We start from the raw sequence: 19,824 nt of genomic DNA, 5'->3' as shown, positions 1-19,824 counted from the left end.
CTTTCTCTCTCATAGCCACACAGGCTAAACTAAACTCCAACTGCTTCTTCTGTCATACAGACTCTCACACAAACTCTCCACACTCGTCTCTTCATGAACACTGAATCCCCTCAGAGACATCTCTCCTCCCACTCTCAGTCATCAGCCAGTCACATCATGCTTATCTCCCTCTGTCACTCTCCTTACATTACTGCAGTCACACTAAACATTTAAAGAAACACACACACCAAAATATGAAATAATTACAGTCACAAATACAGAACAGGGTGGGTGGGTGAAGGCCAGACTCCATTCTTGGCTCTCCGACCATGTATGTAACCTTAAAGGGCACCAGGAGACAGGGGTGATGTGGATTGCCCCCCCCCCAATTATTCGACCTGATGGGGAGGGGGAGAGAAGTACAACTTGGATGCCTGGTCTTTTTTAATAGCCGTGGGGAGGGGAAGGGAGACATCTCTCAGATAAATGGTGGTGTGATGGTGGAGGGGAATGGATGGTCCCCTTCTGCCATAGGACCACTAACGCTAAAGAACAGGGTCAGAGATGCAGTCATGGATTGCAGACATCATAGGGTTGCCAGGTCTGGGTTGGGAAATTCCTGGAGAATTTGGGGGGTGGAGGCCAGGGTTTGGGGTGGGACCTCAGCCTCGTAGAGTGCCATAGAGTCCACCTTCCAAAGCAGCCATTTTCTCCAGGGGAATTGATCTCTGTAGTCTGAAGATGCTGTCAATTCCAGGAGAAATCTAGGCCCCGCCTGGAGGCTGGCAACCCTACAGCTGAGCACAAATGCCCAGCCAAACCCAGAGTTTGGCCCTCAGCCCAAAGTATTTCATGCTGTGGACAGAGTCTGGCTATCCATCTATGAGTACCAGCTGCCCCTTTTCTGCCCAGTTGCCCCACTTGAGGCACTGGTGGTGTTGCCAACCTCCGGGTGCGCCCCGGAGACCTCCTGTAATCACAACTGACGGACAGATAGCAAAGATCAGTTCCCCTGGAGAAAATGGCTTCTTTGGAGGGTGGCGTCTATGGCATTGCTTCCCTACTGAGCTCCTCCACGCCCCAGGAACTCCACCCATATCTCCAGGAACTTTCCAACCTGGAGTTGGCAACCCTATCAGCTCCGCTTTCCCTCCACATAGAGGAAGAAGACCAGGCTTGTCTGACTGAAGCTCATCCACTTCAGCATAGCCACCGTTGGCCATGGTGCAAAGCATGCTGGGAGTGATGCGGAAACCATCGCGCAAAGCATGCTGGGAGTGATGCTAAGACACGACACTGGTTGCTTACCCCCATCATTAATATTACAACTTTAATTAAAGTTGCAGGCAAGGGAGCCAGGGAGGAAACGCTGGCTTCGACCTGGGGTAGGACGACCGTTAATAGGCGAGGGGAAACAAACTCTCAATCACTCTCTTTCTTTCTCTCAGCAGCCTATTCTGGCCCCACCCAATGAGGTGCCGCTCTCTCAATGACTGACAGATGTATTCCGCCTCTGCCTTTCAATCTTATTTCTCCTCCCGGCCTCCTCTGGGTTAGGAAGGCGGTGGAGTGATTGACAGGGCCCCGCCTCCCTCGTGCTGGTCGTCCCGCCCCCAACGTCCCACCAACCGTCGCTCTTAACCCCCCTCCCCACACGCCCTCCAGCCGTCACTCACGAGGCGGGAAGTCCCTCCCTCTCTCTCGCCCACTTTAGCTGTCAATCACACAGCGAGCGCGCCTCCTGTTCACTAACGTCCCCCTGTGAAGGGTAAGCTCCTCCCACGCTGCGTTCCTCGCCACGCGATTGGCAGGCCGGCGGCGCTCGGGCTCCTCCCCTCAGCGTTCCCGTTGATCCGTTGCCCGTGGAAACGTTGATGGGTGGGCGGAGCCTCGGAAGGGAGCGCGGAGTCCTTTGAGTTGGAAGGGGACAGGTGCGAATTTGGGGGCGAAGAAGGTGGGAGAAGCCGGGGGGGGGGCGTCACCAGGGGAGGGAGACCCACTGCAGACATTCAGGTGTGAGATGGGGGAACGCCTCGGGTTGCCATCTCCAGGTGGGGGGATTCCTGGAGATTTGGGGGTGGAGCCTGGGGAGTGCGGAGTTTGGGGAGGGGAGGGGCCTCAGGGGATTGGTTGTCATTCTGAGAGACCTCCAGGCTCCACCTGGAGGCTGGCAACCCTGTGGGCATCCCTGATAGGGCAAGTAAGGGAGGGTCTTTGCAAGAGGGCCTGCCATGGGGTGAGAGCAGGTGTCACGGGAGTAGAGTTGCCAACCTCCAGGTGGGGCCTGCAGGTCTTCTGGAATTATTACTGATTTCCAGATGACAAAGATCAGTTCTCCGGAAGAAAATGGCTGCTTTGGAGGGTAGACCCTGTGGTGTTATACCCCACTGAGGTTTCTCCTGTCCCCAAACTCTGCCTTCCCAAATATCCAGCTACCCAGTCTTGGCAACGCTGCATAGAAAACATCCAGCTGTCTGCAAGCCTGTGTGTCCCTTTCCTAGCTACCTGCCGTATCCTCTAAGGAGCTTGGTTCTCTTCTTACAAGAGCCCTGCCAGGTAGGCTAGGCTGAGAGAGCAGGCCCCAGACCACCCAGGAAGCTTCATGGGTGAGTGGAGACTTGAACCTGGGTCCTTCAGATCCTAGTCCGGGACCCTAACCACTACACCACGCTGGTTCTTTTGGGCCATAGGTGTAACAGTGAAGGTCTGGCAGTGAAGGCAGAGATGGATAAGGTCTGGGTGGGCTGAAACATGAGGCAGGTGAAAGTGGACAGCAAGATACGGGCAGACAGGAGTGGGCACTGAGGTTGGGAAGATGCCAAGGAAGGGGGACTGGGTTGTGTGGGCACGCTGGCAGGGGCCGTCCAAGCGCAGCCCCTGCTAAAGCAAAGGTTGCACATGATTGGCAGCGTGGCAAGCATGAAGGGAATGGAGCGGGCGGGAGGTGACGGGCAGCCAAAGGACATGCTGCGCACTGCGTGTCTCCTGATGGCCCTCTGTGGCTTTTACAGAATCTGAACGATGAGTGGCCGACGGCGTGGCACGCCTGGGGACAAAAAGGGGCGCCGGAGTGCTGGCCGCGGAGCCCCCGCCCCCGCACCAAAGAGCGAAACTCCTCAAGCATCACAGGCAACCATCGACGCGGAATCTGCTGGTATTTTCACTTGAGTGTTTCCGTTGCGTTTCCGGGGGCCCCCGGGTTGTGCTCTGACGTCCGTCTGGAGTGTTTGGCTTCTGCGGGCCCATTCGGCATTGCGCTGAGGAGGAATCCACATTTTGCCCCGTGAAACTAAATTCCGGGCTTGATTCTGCAAAGCAAGCCCCGGGAGGCCTCTGAATATTTTCCTGCCTCTGCTGACCAGGGGAACCCTCAGGCCCTCCTCCCACTCCCAGAAGTTCTCCTCTGCTCTGAGCTGTGGTATGAAAGTGCACCAGCCCTTTCTCACACCTTCGTGTCTCCCTTTGTAGCCACTAAAGCAAAAACTTGCCGTGACAAAAATATAAGGGGAAAGTTGTGCTTCTCAGGGTACCGGTTTCGTGTCTGTTATCAGGTTTCGCACTTTTTGAGGGAGGGGGTTCCCGGACTTTCCTTAGATCAGTAGCAAGCTGGTGGGTCCCTGTTTACGTCGTTGGGAAACCTTGGAGTCCAGATACAGATATCCCTTCCGAGCGGCCTTTCTGCTTCTGATCTGACTGACCCCTTCTCTGAAAATTGCTGTAGGAGGAATCGTAGTCCACAGCTCCAGTCGTCTCCCGACCCGGAGGAAAGGGGGGTTCCTTCACAGGCAACTTTCACCTCCTTTCCTCCTCTGGCCTCTCCTAGTGCCGTTTGCAGACATTATCAAAGATTTCCACATTGCACAAAAGCAGTGTTCCCTCTAAGCTGAGTGAGTGTGAGCCAGCTCACAGTTTTTTAGCCTCCGGCTCACACATTTTTGTCTTCGCTCAGGAAGGACGGCTCCAGGGCAGACTGATGTATGCAGTAGCCAAATTGCTGGCTCACAACTTTCATGCCAGTAGCTTGCCAAGTAGAATTTTTGCTCACAGGACTCCACAGCTTAGAGGAAGCATTGCACAAAAGCCCGGCATCCTGCTCAGGCAACTAGAGGGTATTTGCTAGCTGCAGGAGAATGTCCGTGTGTTCCTACCTTTGGAGGCCTGTCCCGCCGACAGCAATGCCGTGCGGGTCGAGATACTTTGGTGGGTTTGATATTTGTGCCCTCTCCCCCATTCCTGATGCAGCAGGTGATACGTGGGGCTTCGGCATGCAGCCCTCCTTATCTAGATTGGGGTCCTTGTTTGTGCCGTCTGAATTATGCAGATGAAGAGAGGAAATGTATTTTTTCCTGTAATTTGCATAATTCTAGATTTCTTTTATTAAAGTGACGTTTTCAGTATAAAGGGGTAACAATGGTAAGGGGACGCAAACAACCGGGATAGGCGATAAACAGATAAGAATAAATTAATACCAGGAACCGTAATTGTTCCTCCCTCGTGAATCAAGGTTTGTCGTAACTGCAGAGCGCATCATTGCTCTGCGAGCGGGGCATGGGTGATGTGTGAGCTGAATGGCAGGATGTCTTAGGGGAGGCGGTGAGCCCGTCTCCCCCTCCTGGGCGGCTAATTGCCCTTTACTGAAAGAGGGAGTTGGGCCCACCCTTCCCTTAGCCAGCCCCTAATTGGCCCAATTCTGATCTAACGATCTGGGATTTGTGTGACCTGAGTGAGTCAGAGCGTCCCTGGCAGACCTTTGTCCTTACTTCCTGCCTGCATTTGCGGGAGGCAGATCTAGGACTGAAAGCCATGCCGGAGGAGATTGTCTCTCCTTTCTTTCTCGGTTTGAACCTTCGAGTATTTTCAGCCTCTTTCTTTTCAGCGAGGGCTCTCGTAGGCAACTTCCCGCCCGAGCCGCATATCGCAACCAGGCCCGCCGGTCGCCAGCCATTGTCTTCCTCCGGCGTGTTACCACAGTAACCCATCGGGATTTCCAGCGGCAGCTCTTCAAAGCCCCAACTAGCTCTCGCGTCCTGGCAGTCATTGGTGCCTAATGTAACGTGCACGCAGCCGGCTCTCCTCAGCCCCGCTACTCCAATCCAATCTGCCACAACAGGCGGGGAAGTGACATCTCCTGTCAGGCGCTGGACGCCGTCTGAATCGGGAAACGTGGCCGTGGGGCGCACCCCGCCAGCCAGAGCCGCAGGAGGGTTTTGTTCAGCACGGGCAGGGAGCTTGATTGTGGAAGAGGGGACACGGGAGAGGCGGGGAGATGAAAGGGGCGCGGGGGGGGGGAGAGTGGGCCCGGCCAAGGTTTGGGTGGGATGCAGGCGGGCTCGCTCTCAGTCGGTTCTTCAGGGATTCCAAACGTGCCTTTTTGTTTGATATAGGTGGCAAACTGCAGGACAGATATTGCTCCGAATCCGCGCTCCGTTTGCTGAAAGGGTCGTGGGTTGGAAGGCCCAAAGTGTCCCGAGACTATTCTTTTTAACAAAGCTCGACGTAGGCCAAGAGAAGGCCCCGGTTGTCTCTCCTTCCCCTTCTGCCAGCTGCACTGGGCGCGTGCAGGTGTCTGTTGGAGTCTGACCTGGGAGGGGAGGCCGAGAGGCAGTTGGGGGTCAGGCAGGCTGGCAGAAGGGGCGGCCCCCTTGCCGATCGGCTGGGTGGAAGTCCCTCTCATAGAATCGTAGAATGTTAGAGTTAGAAGGGACCTTGCAGGTCATCTAGTCTAACCCCCTGCACTCTGCAGGAGCAGAGCCGAAAGATAGCCCTACAACATAACCGAAAGATAGTCGTCCAGCCTCCGCTTGAAAACGTCTAGCGAAGGAGCATCCACCACTTCCCGAGGCAGTCTGTTCCACTGCTCAACCACTCTGACAGTTAGGAAGTCTCTCCTGATATTTAGCCAGTATTGACTCCCTTGTAATTTCCACCCCTTAGATCTAGTCTTGCAATCCGGAGCAAGAGAGAATAGATCCGCTCCATCTTCTACATGACAGCCCTTCAAATACTTGAAGGCTGCAATCCTGTCTCCTCTAAGCCTTCTCTTTCCCAGGCTAAACGTACCCAACTATTTCAGCCTTTCCTCGTAAGACTTGGATTTAAACCCTCTCACCATCCTGGTTGCCTCTGCGCTGCAAGGGTGGTGGAGTAGACAAAACGTCAGGAGCCAGTTTGGTGTAGTGGTCAAGTGCGCGGACTCTGGAGAACCAGGTTTGATTCCCCACTCCTCCACTTGCACCTGCTGGACGACCTTGGGCAAGCCATCGTTCTGTCAGAGCTGTTCTTGGAAAAGAGCCGTTTCTCTCGGAGCTCTCTCAGCCCCACCTACCTCAGAGGGTGTCTGTTGTGGGGAGGGGAAGGGAAAGGAGTTTGTAAGCCGCTCTGAGACTCCCTTGGGCAGTGAAGCCCGGGTATAAATCCAATCACTTCTCTTCTTCTACATGTGATCCTTCTTTAGGCAGCTTCTTAGGAACCAAAGAGGGAAAGATGCCAATTTCAAGGCAAGCCCCCCCCCCCGGGCCCATTTCCCCTCCCATCTGCCTGGGTGTCTTAGCCGGACCCCTCTGCCTCCCCGCAAGCAGCAGGAGGAGGGAGAGGGAGTGGGGGTGTCGGAGAAGGAAGGCCAAGCCTTGTCCATCACGCGACAATAGCAGGTGTCCAACAATCAGATGGCGGGAAGGGGAGGGGGCCTTCCATCTCCCCAAGCTGTCTTTTGTTAATTATGAAGACTTCACCTTGCGGGGAGCTCCAAATGAGACTGACGGGCCTCTGTTGGTGGAGGGCAGAGTTGGTACGCGCCTCTCTGGGGCTGGGGATTTTATCCCGTGCCTCTTTGCTAGGGCGGCCGAAGGGAGAAGGCCTGGTGGACAGCCGCGCAAGGTTGGGATGAGGGGTGGATACCCACTTGGGGTAGCTGAAAGGGGGGCCCCATAGCCAGGATTTTCTAAAGTCGGGGGCATTTAAATTTCTTAGGGGGCACTGGCTAATCAAATTAATCCAGGGGAGAAGGCCGTGATGCTCTGGGCTGGATGGGAAGTCAGGGGGCCTTGCCAGCAAGTCGGGGGGCCTAGCCCCAAGATGCCCCACTGTAGCTACGGGCCTCCCTCCCTGCCTCCCTCGCTTCCTCCCTCCCTGCCTCCCTCCCTTCCTCCCTCCCTCCCTTCCTCGCTCCCTCCCTTCCTCGCTCCCTCCCTCCCTCCCTCCCTCCCTGAGAGACTCCTCCAGGCAAAAGGGGGGTCCTCCGGGGCAGTCGGCTGAGTTGGGTTCAGCCTTCCAGCAGTGCCACTCTTCTGGGAGTCAGCTGTGCATTCGTTGCCATTTCTCATCTTGCTTGCTGACACTGTCCTTCTGGGGCCAGAAGAGCTGCTTTACTGTACTTGCATTTCCATGAGAGCCAGCATGCACTTTGCCAATTACACTATTGCAATGCGGGCAGCAGTCTTGCTTGTTGTCTCCCAGGCCCTTGCTCTGAGGGCAGCCCTGCCGTGGGGGCAAGGGAGATAAGCTGGGAGGCCTGTAAAGGTGACAGAGTGAAGCCAGGCTGGCGTGACCCATGTAGGGCACTGTCCGTGGGGATATTTTCCTGTGCAGGTCTTGTAAGAACATCAGAAGAGCCCTGCTGGATCGGACCAGTGAGGGTCCATCTAGTCCAGCATCCCGTCTCACGCAGGGGCCGACCAATTCCTCCGGAGGACCAACAGCAGGGCTCAGAGGCCAAAGCCTTCCCCTGATGTTGCCCCCTGACTCTGGGATGCAGAGGTTGACAGCCTCTGAATGTGGCGGTTCCCCTCAGTCACTCTGGCTAGTAGCTGCTCACAGACCTGCCCTCCATGAATCTGTCTAATCCCCCTTTAAAGCTGTCTGTGGCTGTCACTACGTCTTCTGGCAGCGAATTCCACATTTTAATCGCTTGCCATGTCAGCATTTCCTTTTGTCTGTCCTGAATCTCCTGCCCATCGGCTTCATTGGACGCCCTGGAGTTCTAGTATTTTGGGAGAGGGAGGAAAAAGTGCCACCGCAGTGGGGCCTTCTGGTGGATCGTGGCCAGTCCCGTATCTGGGGCCGGCCCTTCTTAGCCCCCTCCCCTCCCCTCCCTCTCCTCTGTCTCTGCCGTCTCAGTAGAAAAACGGGGTGTGTGTGGGGGAAATAACCCCCTCTCAAAACTGCCGCTTTCAATAAGTATTAAATGTCTCCGTGCTTGACAAGTTCTGACACACAAAAAGCTTTATGGGGAAATTAATTGTAATTTGGTTTGACAACACCAAATGTTCCAAAAAAGAGCTGGACTCAATCTCTTGAAATCTTTAAGAAAAGAATTACCTTTCTGGATTATTCTGATTGGCCCGTTAAGGTTTATGTGGCAGGCACGGTTTCCAAACCCGTATATTTGGGAGGTGCTGGGGAGCACGATCCAGCCCGCGGGGTGTGTGCTTCTCCTGAGCTCTCTTTTGGCCTGTCTCCTTCTGGGGAAGGGGGCTGCTGGGGACCTGCCACGATGGGGCGTTTGCATCAGAGGGAGCTGGGAGCTGGAAGAGTGACTTCCCCGCTTGCACAGTGTCCCGCTTCTGGCCCTGCTTCATCTGATCCCACGGCAGAGCTCGAGCAAGCGAGCCCAGCCTCCGCAAGGGAAGGCTCACTTTGGTTTTTGAGCACCACATTCCTGCCTTTCTGATCTGGTTGTGGATGGCCCAGGGAGGCACGGCTGAGCTCTGAGAGTTACACCGCCTAGGTCAGGGGTCCCCTTTGAGCCTGTGGGAACCTTTGGAATGATGACACGGTGTGGTGGGCACAGCCACAAAATGGCTGCCGCAGGAGGTGGAGCCAGCCACAAAATGGCTGCCGCAGGAGGTGGAGCCAACCACAAAATGGCTGCCGCAGATTACTTTCAGGCACACAGTGAAGTTCCTTCTTTGAGTCCAGTGGCACCTTTAAGACCCACAAAGTGTAATTCTGGGTGTAAGCTTTCGTGTGGAGGCACACTTCTTCCGGTGCCAGATCCTTGTCATGTAGTGGCAGCTGATGCCAAAGCAACTCCAAAAGAAAATCTGCACAGCCAATCAGTGTTCCCCCTAAGCTGTGGAGTCTTGTGAGCAAAAATTCTACTTTGTGAGCTACTGGCAATAAAGTTCTGAGTGAACGCTTTGGCTACTGCATAAATTAGTTTGCTCTGGAGCCATCCTAGGGCTGCCAAGTGGGGGCGGGTGGCGGGTAAACCCCCGCTTTGGAGGCCCGATTTCCGCCGCCACGGAATTGGGCCCTGGGGGGAACTCTGCCCCCTGAACCGCAGTGTCGTTGCGTCACTGGAGGTGACGCAACCACGTCGCTCACATTGGGGGCGTGGCCCCGATCGTCGGAGGGAAAACCCCTCCGACGGTCGGGGCCACACACCCAACGTGAGTGACGTAGCGCGTCACTTCCTGTGACGTGCTGGTGGCGCGCGCACGCATCGCCAGAGAGCTCCCGGAGCCCGGCGAGGCTCCCCCGCCTCCAAGGCAAGTAGACTTGGCAACCCTAAGCCATCCTTCCTGAGCTAAGACAAAAATCTGTGAGCCAGATGCTAAAAAACTGTGAGCTAGCTCACACTCAGCTTAGAGGGAACGCTGCAGCCGATCAAATCTTCAGTGGCCAATCAGAAGCCCTCCTAGACAAAAGTTCCACCGGGCCCAATCCACAGGCACCACGGTGGGGATCCCTGGCCTAGGTAAAGGCCAGCGTTATGGTGGGCGGACTTTGTCTGCTGTGTGCAAGGGAGGCCTGGTGACCCATCGCACCCGTGAGCACCCTTTGGGCTACCCAGCGTCTGGCGTTCACCTCTGTATTTTCTCCGCTCCCCCCCAGAATGGACGGCACTTCTGATAGCGAAGGGGGGCCCTCAGGGAGAGTGCCTGGGCTGGGGGCTAGACCGCGTCTCCGTCCTCGGTGGCTCTGTAGAGATGCACCAGTCTTTCGTCTGCCGTTCCTGACTTGTGTTCAGGGCAGCCTCTGGCAGAAGCCCACAGAACAATGTAAGATCTACAAATACTTGGGTTTAATATTTAGTGAAACATCGAATTGGAATGCCCATGTTGCTTCTATTAAAACAACAGCAACTGAGACGTTGGGAGTAATATCGAGATTTTATCGCACTACAGGGGTTTTCCTAATAGATCCAGCCGTTAAGCTTCCTGTTATTAAAGTTGTACCTCACCTGCTGCATGGGACAGAACGTTGGGGCTGGAAGGAGCAAGCATGGGCCCGCTTGTAGACCTTGCAAAATCTTTTCCTGAGGTGGTTCCTGGTCCTGCCGGAGGGTTCACCTGTGGCCCTAATGAGAGCAGAAACAGGCATCCCTCACTCAGGGCTCGAGCTCACCTAGCGATCCTGGAATCGAAGTTGAAATATCAACGGCTGCCAAATGAAACGCGTGGCGAAATCAGTTACCGCCAGGGGTCATTTTGTAGGAAAAGAGGTGCAGGAGCTCATTAGCACAACTCATTAGCATAACTCATTTGCATAGGCCACACCCCCTTGGCATCACCGGGAGTGTGTCAGAAGGCAACACCCACCGCTCAGGCTCCACTGGACTGTTTTGGATTGCTAGCTATTGGGGGGGGGGACGTGCAGATCTGTCCTCGCAGAGGAGGGAGAGCTTGTACCTGAATAAAACTTGGTCTTAAAGGTGCAACTGGACTGTTTTGGATTGCTAGCTATGGGGGGGAGGGGAACATGCAGATCTGTCCTCGCAGAGGAGGGAGAGCTTGTACCTGAATAAAACCTGGTCTTAAAAGGTGCCACTGGACTGTTTTGGATTCCTAGCTATTGGGGGGGGGAACGAGCAGATCTGTCCTCACAGAGGAGGGAGAGCTTGTACCTGAATAAAACTTGGTCTTAAAGGTGCCACTGGACTGTTTTGGATTGCTAGCTATGGGGGGGAGGGGAGCGGGCCGATCTGCCCTCACAGAGGAGGGAGAGCTTGTACCTGAAGGCGGGCGGGGGACTCTGCAACTTACCTGGCTGCTTCTTGCTCCTCGTGCCCCGACTGAGGGCTGTTGGGAGCAGGGGGCGGGGCTTGTTGCATGTGCCCGCCCCCTGGGCACCTTTCTTCCGGAGTTCCGCTCCTGTGTGCTCCCGCAGGAAATGACCCCTGGTTACCGCGATATGCTAAGCAAAGATACCTAGGCACGTGGAGACTCTGAGCTGGCAGAGAGGTGCCGTCTACTTTGTGTCCCGGAGCAGGGCCGGTGTCAGTGTCCCCACAGGAGGGGGGGGCAGCTGCCAGGGACCAGGGCTCCTGGCAGGGCCCACTGCCGTCCACCTCTCCTTCACTTATTTGCAAGCTGTCCGCAGTGCTCCCAAGAGGGGCTGCCTGGACCCCTCTGGGACTCATACGAGCGAGCTCAGGGCCAGTGGTCTGGCCCTGATTGGCGTCTCTGGGCTGATGTGGTGCGTGCCAAGAAGAGCTCCACTGCGGGGGCAGTGGCGGGCAGCGTGGTGGTGGTGGTGGTGGAAGTCGGATGCAGCGCTGAGAGCTTGAGAGGAATCCCTGACAGGGGCTTTTTTTGCCATTCAGACTGCCCTGAGCCTCTGGGAATGCAGAACCTGGCCGGAGAGAGTATCTGCCAGCATGAGTCAGATTCTCATGTGTGCGCGTGCACAGATTGCTGCCACGCTTGGCAAGAGCCTGCCCTGCTGGGCTTCCGAGCAGCACATTCACATGGAGCGAGGTTGCAAACTGCTCTGGGACGTGATTGTCAAACACTGGCAAAGGCAAGCCTGCGTCTCGAGCAGCCCGCTGGAGGCCTAGTGGGCTTGAGCAAGGGCTGAGCTCCCGGTCCAGCCCTAGGTGAGGATGGCCGCGAGTGGGCCCGGCTGGTTCTTGGTGGCCTGGAGGTGGGGCGTCTGCCAGGGCCTGGGGATTCTGGTGGGGCCCACTCACACACACACCCCACCTGCGCACCTCCTCTGCTGCTTGCCTGCATGCCCTTCACTGGCTAATCAGGGAGCCAGTTTGGTGTCGTGGTTAAGTGCGCGGACTCTAATCTGGGAGAACCGGGTTTGATTCCCCACTCCTCCACTCGCACCTGCTGGATGACCTTGGGCAAGCCAGAGTTCTGGTTGTGGGGAGGGGAAGGGAAAGGAGATTGTAAGCCGCTCTGAGACACCTTTGGGTAGTGAAGAGCGGGGTATAAATCCAATCTCTTCTCTTTTTCTTCTTCATTTGCCCATTCACTGGGGGAAACTCCATCTCCTGTGCTCTTGGCTACCTGAGCCTACCGAGCACTACCAGAGGACAGTGTGTGGATGGTGCAAGCAGTGCTCCTTACGGTCAGAGCACTGCCCCTTCCAGACTCACACACGGCCCAGTGAAGATAGATTTGGGCAATGCTCCCTCTAAGCTGTGGAGTCTTGTGAGCAAAAATTCTGCTTTCTGAGCTCCTGGCATTAAAGTTGTGAGCGAGCATTTTGGCTGCTGCGTAAATTAGTTTGCTCTGGAGCCCCATCCTTCCTGAGCTAAGACAAAAATCTGTGACCTGGAGGCTAAAAAACTGTGAGCTGGCTCACACTCAGCTTAGAGGGAACACTGGATTTGGGTGGGTAGCCATGTTGGTCTGAAGCAGTGAAGCAAAGTTTGAGTCCAGTGGCACTGTTAAGACCACCCAAGTTTAATTCTGGGTATAAGCTTTGTGTGCGTGAACACAAAGGCTTATGCCCAGAATTAAACTTTGAAGAAGAAGAGTTGGATTTACTTCACTCAGAGTCACGGAGTGACTTACAATCTCCTTCCCTTCCTCTCCCCAGAACAGACATCCTGTGAGGTAGGTAGGGCTGAGAGAGCTCTGAGAGAACTGTTCTTGAGAGAACAGCTCTGAGAGAACTGTGACTGGCCCAAGGTCACCCAGCTGGCTGCATGTGGAGGGGATCAAACCCGGTTCTCCAGATTAGAGTCTGCCACTCTTAACCACTACACCAAACTGGCTCTGTTGGCCTTAAGGGTGCCACTGGACTCAAACTCTGTTACAGTGCCCAGTGCCGTTGAGGAAAGAGCATGCAGGGGGCGGAGAGCGTGGGAGACGGGAGGGACTGTGGGCAGGCAGGGAAAGGACGTGGAGGCAGATGTGGGGTATGTGGCCACTAGGGACAGAAATGGAAGGGTGAGTCAGGGTCCTGGTCAGTGTTCCCTCTAAGCTGTGGAGTCTTGCGAGCAGAAATTCTACTCGGTGAGCTACTGTGGCATTAAAGTTTCCCCACATGTTCCCCCAAGAGCACTATGGTCGGGGAATCAGAACTTACTAGACGTGCCAGGTCTCCGCGTCATCAAACTCGTCATGACCAGGAACAGGGCGTTTTCGGTGGCGGCTCCTATCTGGTGGAACGAGCTCCCAGAGGAGATCAGGGCTCTGTGGGATCTAGCACAGTTCCGCAGAGCCTGCAAGACGGAGCTCTTCCGCCAGGCGTTCAAATAGGTGCCGCCATCGCCATTGTACCACCAACGCCCCATGATTTCTGTACAGAGTCACCATGATGCGGGCACTTTGGATGAGAATGGGACGTTTTAGGAGATGGCCATCTTGTTCTTAGGAGAGGAGCACCAAAATTTGTTTATGACTGTGATGTGTTTTAATATTTGTAATGTTTTTATTGTTCTATTGTATGATTTGGCGATATGCCGTGTAAGCCGCCCTGAGCCTCCGGAGAGGGCGGGATAAAAATGTAAATAATAAACAAACAAATAAATAAATAAAGTTGTGAGCCAGTGATTTGGCTACAGCATAAATTAGTTTGCTCTGGAGCCATCCTTCCTGAGCTGGGACAAAAATTGTGAGCTGGAGGCTAAAGAACTGTGAGCCAGCTCACACTCACTCAGCTTAGAGGAAACACTGGTCCTGGTGGTGGGCAGAGGGGCCCTACACGCTGTCTGCCCAGGGGGCCCTTTAAAGCCTGGGACCAGCCCTGTTTGTGGTTATAGATGCAGTGAGGAGGGGGGAGCGATACGGTCTTCTCCCCTCGCGGATGTAGGAGCCCTTCCCCTTAAGCAGAAACCCTCTTGAAAAAGGAAAATGAGTCACTCATGAAAGTTTCCCAAACGATCAAAGATAAACTAATTAGCATCAATTGTTTTGTCAAAATGGGTGGCTGATTTTTCAATCAGCAGCCACAGGTGGTCTCTGGCGCCACCCTCGCCGTGCCTGGCAGCCATATTCCAGCAGAAGTGGCTTCTGGCAGCCGACTCCTCGTCTGTCTCTGAGAAGCACGCCGTTTGCGGCACTGGTAGCTGCCGCGTTCCCTGGCTTCCTCCGTGTATCTTTGGAAGGCTGGGTCTTTCCCTGCTCTGAAGACACCCTCGAGCTGGGGGTCTTGCAGAGCGCAGAATGTGGTGGAAGGAACGGCAGTGTGGGGTGGAGCACCCGGCACTGTTGGGGGGGGCAGGTTGAGCGACCGTGCAGAATGCTTGTTTCCCACCCCCGGACGCCCGCGAGAGCCACTCACTACTTCCCATCTGGCTTCCCAGCCTTTAGGCAAAACACGACCAAATATTTAGAAACCAACATTTTTGTAGGGAGGCCTTTTGTTGTTCTGGGGCAGCTGCCGCGCTCTGCATCAGAACAGAACCTTTCCCCGCAGGATCGGCCTGGCCGCTCCGTTGCTCGTGGGCGGCAGCCTGTTGAGACGGGGCTCACGGAAGCGCCAGTGGTCCAGGACTGGTGCACCACGCATCCTTGTGAGGGACTGTAGTGCATGCCCCCCAGGTTGTGGGACCCTGACCCCTGGTTTGGATTGGCAAAATGTGGGGAGTGGGGGATCAAACCCAGTTCTCCCAGATTAGAGTCCACGCACTTCACCACTACACTAAAGTGGCTCCACACCAATCTGGGAGACTTCCACGGTCCTGTTTGCAAGACCTGAGCCAGGCTGTCAACGGTCGGATATTTTTATCTCTTTTTATTTATTGAAACATCGATATCTCATCTTTCCTTGCGGTTCAAGGCCACTTGCAGGAATAGTTAGAAACATTTTTCACTGAGAACCAAAAATAACGTAGCCAACCACAAATCCCTCCCGTCTTAAAAGATGTTTTGGAGGTCATTGGTTCATAGGGTCGCCGTAAGCGACTTAACTGTCCTGCGTGCTGATCTTTTCATGATTTTGCCATCTGCCTTGAGTTCTATATTTTGGTGGAAGGGCAGGATACACATTTTTTAATATATATTTTAATAATAATAATACTTTCAATTTATTAATCGCTTTCCCCAGTGGGCTCAAAGCGATGTACAGTTACACAATAGACAGGGGACTAACAATGTTCATTGGGGATAGGGAGGACAACATATATTCATTTTTAATTGCATACGCTGTCACTGCACGGTGTAAACGTCTTCTGGCTTGGCTCAGTCATTTTCCGAACGGCTGCTTGTTGACCAGGCTTCAGGACCCGTATGTCATATCGCCACACTGCCACCGCCTGGCCGGAGACATCCACTGCAAGGATTTTTGTAGCCGAGAAGTTCTTTCGCCTTTTCCCGATCTCGACCAGGAAGTCCCAACCTGCTCACACCAGCATGGGGCTCGAACTAACACAGTTCAGATGTTAAGACAGTGGGATATACCCACTGTGCCACCGCTCCCCTTAAGAGACAATCCCCCCAAATCAGCCTGTGCAGGCCGTGAACCTGTGCATCCCCCTTGTGGCATTAAACCTGCTTGAAAAGTCTTGGCTTCCAGGGCAGGTGTTTTACTGAGTCCTTGTGCGTGACACCCTTCTCCTAGGAGATGCTCCGGCAGAGCCTTTGGAAATCCGGCAGCCGAGCCGTCAGGAGTTCTCTGAATTTCCCACGCCGGCGGAGGAAGAGACAGACCTGGTGAGTTGGGAGGCTGCCTTCTGTGCCCAAGACCTGGGACGGCTGGCGTGAGAGAGATGGAGCTGCAGGGCTGCGGTGTGGCAGGGGTTGGATGGGCCGGGGGTGGTGAGGGATCTGAGGATCTTTGGTCTGCTTCCAGGGGCCTCAGGGAAGGAGGGCAGGTAAGGCGTTGCCCCCAAAGCGATGCTGGTGACTTCTTCTGCTTCCCTTGGAGGCTGCGTTCATTCCTGGTCCTTGGGAGCTTGGTTATCGTTGGCTCAAAAGTAGGGTTGCCAACTCTGGGGGGGATTCCTGGAGATTTGGGGACAGAGCCTGCGGGTGGTGGGGTTTGGAGAGGGGGGGGGCCTGAGTGAGGCATAATGCCACACCGTCCACCCTCCAAAGTAGCCACTTTCTCCAGGAGACCTGATCTCTACAGTCTGGAAATCAGTTGTAATCAGGGGTCATTTCGTAGAAAAAGAGGTGCAGGAGCTCATTAGCATAACTCATTTGCATATGCCACACCCCCTGACGTCACCGGAAGTGTGTCCGAAGGCAACACCCACCGCTCAGGCTCCACTGGACTGTTTTGGATTGCTAGCTATTGGGGGGGGGGACGTGCAGATCTGTCCTCGCAGAGGAGGGAGAGCCTGTACCTGAATAAAACTTGGTCTTAAAGGTGCCACTGGACTGTTTTGGACCGGGGGGGGGGGGGGAGGACTCTGCAACTTACCTGGCTGCTTCTTGCTCTGACTGAGGGCTGCTGGGAGCAGGGGGCGGGGCTTGTTGCATGTGCCCGCCCCCTGGGCTCTTTACTGCTGGAGCTCCGCTCCTGTGCGCTCCTGCAGGAAATGATCCCTGGTTGTACTTGCAGGAGATCTCCAGGTGGAAATTGCCAACCCTACTCAGCAGCCTCCTTTGGGAAGCGAGTGAGCGGGGCCCCAGATCCCCATACACAGTTGTTGAGAGTCAGCTGTATCAACAGCTCCTCTTTGTAGGAGCCATCAAAGTACGGTTTTGGGGGAGGGCAGCCCGGTACCCTTGCGAACGTGAGAGTCTGTGTAGGACGTACGAAGTTGCCTTAAGCCAAGTCAGACCACTGGCCCTTGAGACTCAGAACCGAAGGCCTACCCGAGATTCCGGGGACCGAACCTGGGACTTCATGAAGCCACAGCCCAGGGGTGGCCAGACTTGCTCAGCGCAAGAGCCACGCAGAATAAACAGCTGCTTGAGAGCCGCAAGACAGGAACAAACATCTCACGCACGTTTTTATTGGAAAGAATATGCAGATTTGCCGTTTATTCACATTAAACGGAACTGCCAAAAACAAAGGAAAAGGGGTTAAAAACAGATACCGATAATGATACTTATTTGTCCAAAAGGTATTTGTTGGTTTGCTAATGATATTTATTTGTCTGAGAGAGAAAGAGAGAGAGAGGTGGAAAGAGAGAACGAAAGAGGTGGGAAGAAAGAAAGAGAGACGGAGAAACAAAGAAAGCAAATAGATGGGAGGGAGGGAGTGAGGGAGGGAGGGAGGGAGGGAGGGAGGGAAGGAAGGAAGGAAGGAAGGAAGGAAGGAAGGAAGGAAGGAAGGAAGGAAGGAAGGAAGGAAGGGGAAAAAAGCATGCCTCCCCTTTGCTTCCCCAGCTGCCCTTCCGGGAGCCACACAATATGTGTGAAAGAGCCGCATGTGGCTCCCGAGCCACAGTTCGGCCACCCCTGCCATAGCCCTTCCAGGGGAAGGCTAAGCAGGTGGCACAGAGGTGTGAAGTTTGGATGCCAGAGTCAGAGCGCTAACCATTACACCACAGGTCCCCAGCCTTTTTTTGTTTTTGCTGCCGGGCACCTTTGGAAATCTGACAGCGTGGTGGGCGCTGCCACAAAATGGCTGCCACAAGAAACGTTGCCGCGGGAGGCAGAGCCGGACACAAAACGGCTGCCACGTCTTCGCTCCAGTCCCACAGTGATGATCCTTGCGCTGTGGTGGCAGCTGCTGCCAAAGCAACGTTTTGAAAAATCTGCACCGCCAATCAAGTCTCCCGTAGCCAATCCGAAGAAGCCCCAAATGGCCCCACCCGCTTTCTAAAGCACCTGGCAGGCTCCAGGGCGGGTTTCGGCAGCACCATGGCAGTCACGGGCACCACGTTGGGGAACCCCCACACCACGCCCTGGAATCGCACAGGGCCAAGCAGGTGCGAGATGGGAGGGCCCCTGAGCAGGAGTCTAGAGTAGAGGCGTCGAACTCATTTGTCATGAGGGCCGGATCTGACATAAATGTCACTTTGTTGGGCCGGGCCATTTGTGCCATAAAATGCAGTTGGCAGGTACCGGAGTTACAGCAGCTTGTAAGCTCTGAGTTGGTGCATTCTCACTGCAAGCCCTCATGCGCTGGGAGGGAGGTGCAAAGGAAAACCTGCATGGGTGGACTGGACAACCAGCAGCGCAGCACTGGGCAGACACTCTCACGCTGCTTGATAGCTGCAGACGAGGTTTCGCCATGCTGAAGCCACAGTCGGGGTGGCTCTGCCCACTCCCCCCCGAGCAGCTTCCTGTTTCCTCCCTCACACTAGATGCTTGCGGGCCACATAAAAGCTCTGGATGGGCCGGATCCGGCCCCCGGGCCTTATGTTTGACACCCCTGGTCTAGAGTATTGATCTTGCGGGCATTGCTGAGACTTGTTCCTCTGTCCTCTCTTTCCTCCTCTTTCACTTTGGGGTCCGTGGGAAACTGAGGCAGCCAGATCAGGGGAGGGGGGGTGACATGTTTCGGCGAGAGCATGCATTTCGGGCCAGGAAGCTTTTGTGCCTCTCTGGGGGTGTCATACAGATCCGTTCTCCACCCGCCCAGCCAGTTTGCAAAGGAGGGCGGAGGCTCCTTTTTGAAAGCCTCGTGTCGGTTCTGACCCGACACAGGTTATCCCGGGACCCTGACGTGTCCTCCAGCAGAAACCCCAGAGAACAAGAGCAGAAAGTGGAAGGTTGCCTGTGCGGAATGCAGCACAATTTTGTCGCATTACGGCCGGGGAACATCTGGCTCTACACTTTTGTGCCAGATGTTATGTTAATTTCATCCTGATTTCCCAGGTTTTCTTTTAGAAGTCTTGGGAGTGAAAAAAAGTCCTAATGTGTTTTGGAGAGAGAAAAAAGTGTGTGCACACACACAGGCGCACATGCACACATGCACACAGAGCTCTCCAGTGGCAAGCAGTGGCTGCTGCTGGCTTGCCATTTTCGTCCTTTACCTTCTTCCCTCATTCCTGACCTTAATTGTCTTTTCCCCATTTACCTCTTCCTCAGCCAGGAATTATATTGTTTGAAGAGCCCAGCTCTGCAGCCTGCAGACACCGCTGCCCTCAGTGATTGTCCTCCAATCATCTTAACAAATTAGCCCTCTTCCCTATCTCTCTGAGGGCTCCTCTGGGGCAACGGCTGGATAAGGGAACTGTTAAGACCAGCACCAGCCCCTGGTTCTCTGAGACTTCTGCTCAGAATGCGGGTCAGGTTGGCCAAAGGTGCCAGTCTGTCACACTTTGCAGGCAGCGAAAAACCTGCCTTGGCAGCTTGGGGGGCTTGGGGGCGTCTTGGTTTGTAGCTCCGTCCTCTGGATCTGCAAGGAGGAAGAAGAAGAACAGAAGAAGAGAAGAGATTGGACACCAGTTTGGTGCAGTGGTTAAGTGCGCGGACTCTAATCTGGGAGAACCGGGTTTGATTCCCCACTCCTCCACTTGCACCTGCTGGATGACCTTGGGCAAGCCATCCTTCTGACAAGAGCTGTCCTTGAAAAAAGAGCCGTTTCTGTCAGAGCTCTCAGCCCCACTCACCTCCCAGGGTGTCTGTTGTGGGGAGGAGAAGGGAAAGGAGTTTGTAAGTCGCTTTGACACCCCTTTGGGTAGTGAAGGGCGGGGTATAAATCCAATCTCTTCTTCTTCTTTATACCCCCACCCTTCACTACCCAAGGGAGTCTCAGAGCGGCTTACAAACTCCTTCCCCTTCCCCTCCCCACAACAGACACCCTGTGCGGTAGGTGAGGCTG

At 54.8% G+C, this 19,824-nt stretch overlaps 1 protein-coding gene across 1 annotated transcript in view; it reads left to right on the top strand.

Annotated features, from left to right (window-relative positions):
• The first annotated feature begins 3,000 nt into the window (after positions 1-3,000).
• The window catches only part of DNAH2 (dynein, axonemal, heavy chain 2), a 151,604-nt gene continuing 134,780 nt past the window's right edge, over positions 3,001-19,824 (top strand). Inside the window, 5 exon segments of the mRNA XM_015422403.1 lie at positions 3,001-3,133; positions 9,814-9,902; positions 11,612-11,757; positions 14,105-14,223; positions 15,721-15,812. Coding sequence (XP_015277889.1) covers positions 3,001-3,133; positions 9,814-9,902; positions 11,612-11,757; positions 14,105-14,223; positions 15,721-15,812 — 579 coding nt within the window.

Source organism: Gekko japonicus, unplaced genomic scaffold (assembly GCF_001447785.1).
Source record: "Gekko japonicus isolate JY-2015 unplaced genomic scaffold, Gekko_japonicus_V1.1 scaffold1082, whole genome shotgun sequence".
Lineage (NCBI taxonomy): Eukaryota > Metazoa > Chordata > Lepidosauria > Squamata > Gekkonidae > Gekko > Gekko japonicus.
The sequence above is the reverse complement of the archived record's forward strand: the minus strand, read 5'-3'. Positions and strand labels throughout refer to the sequence as shown.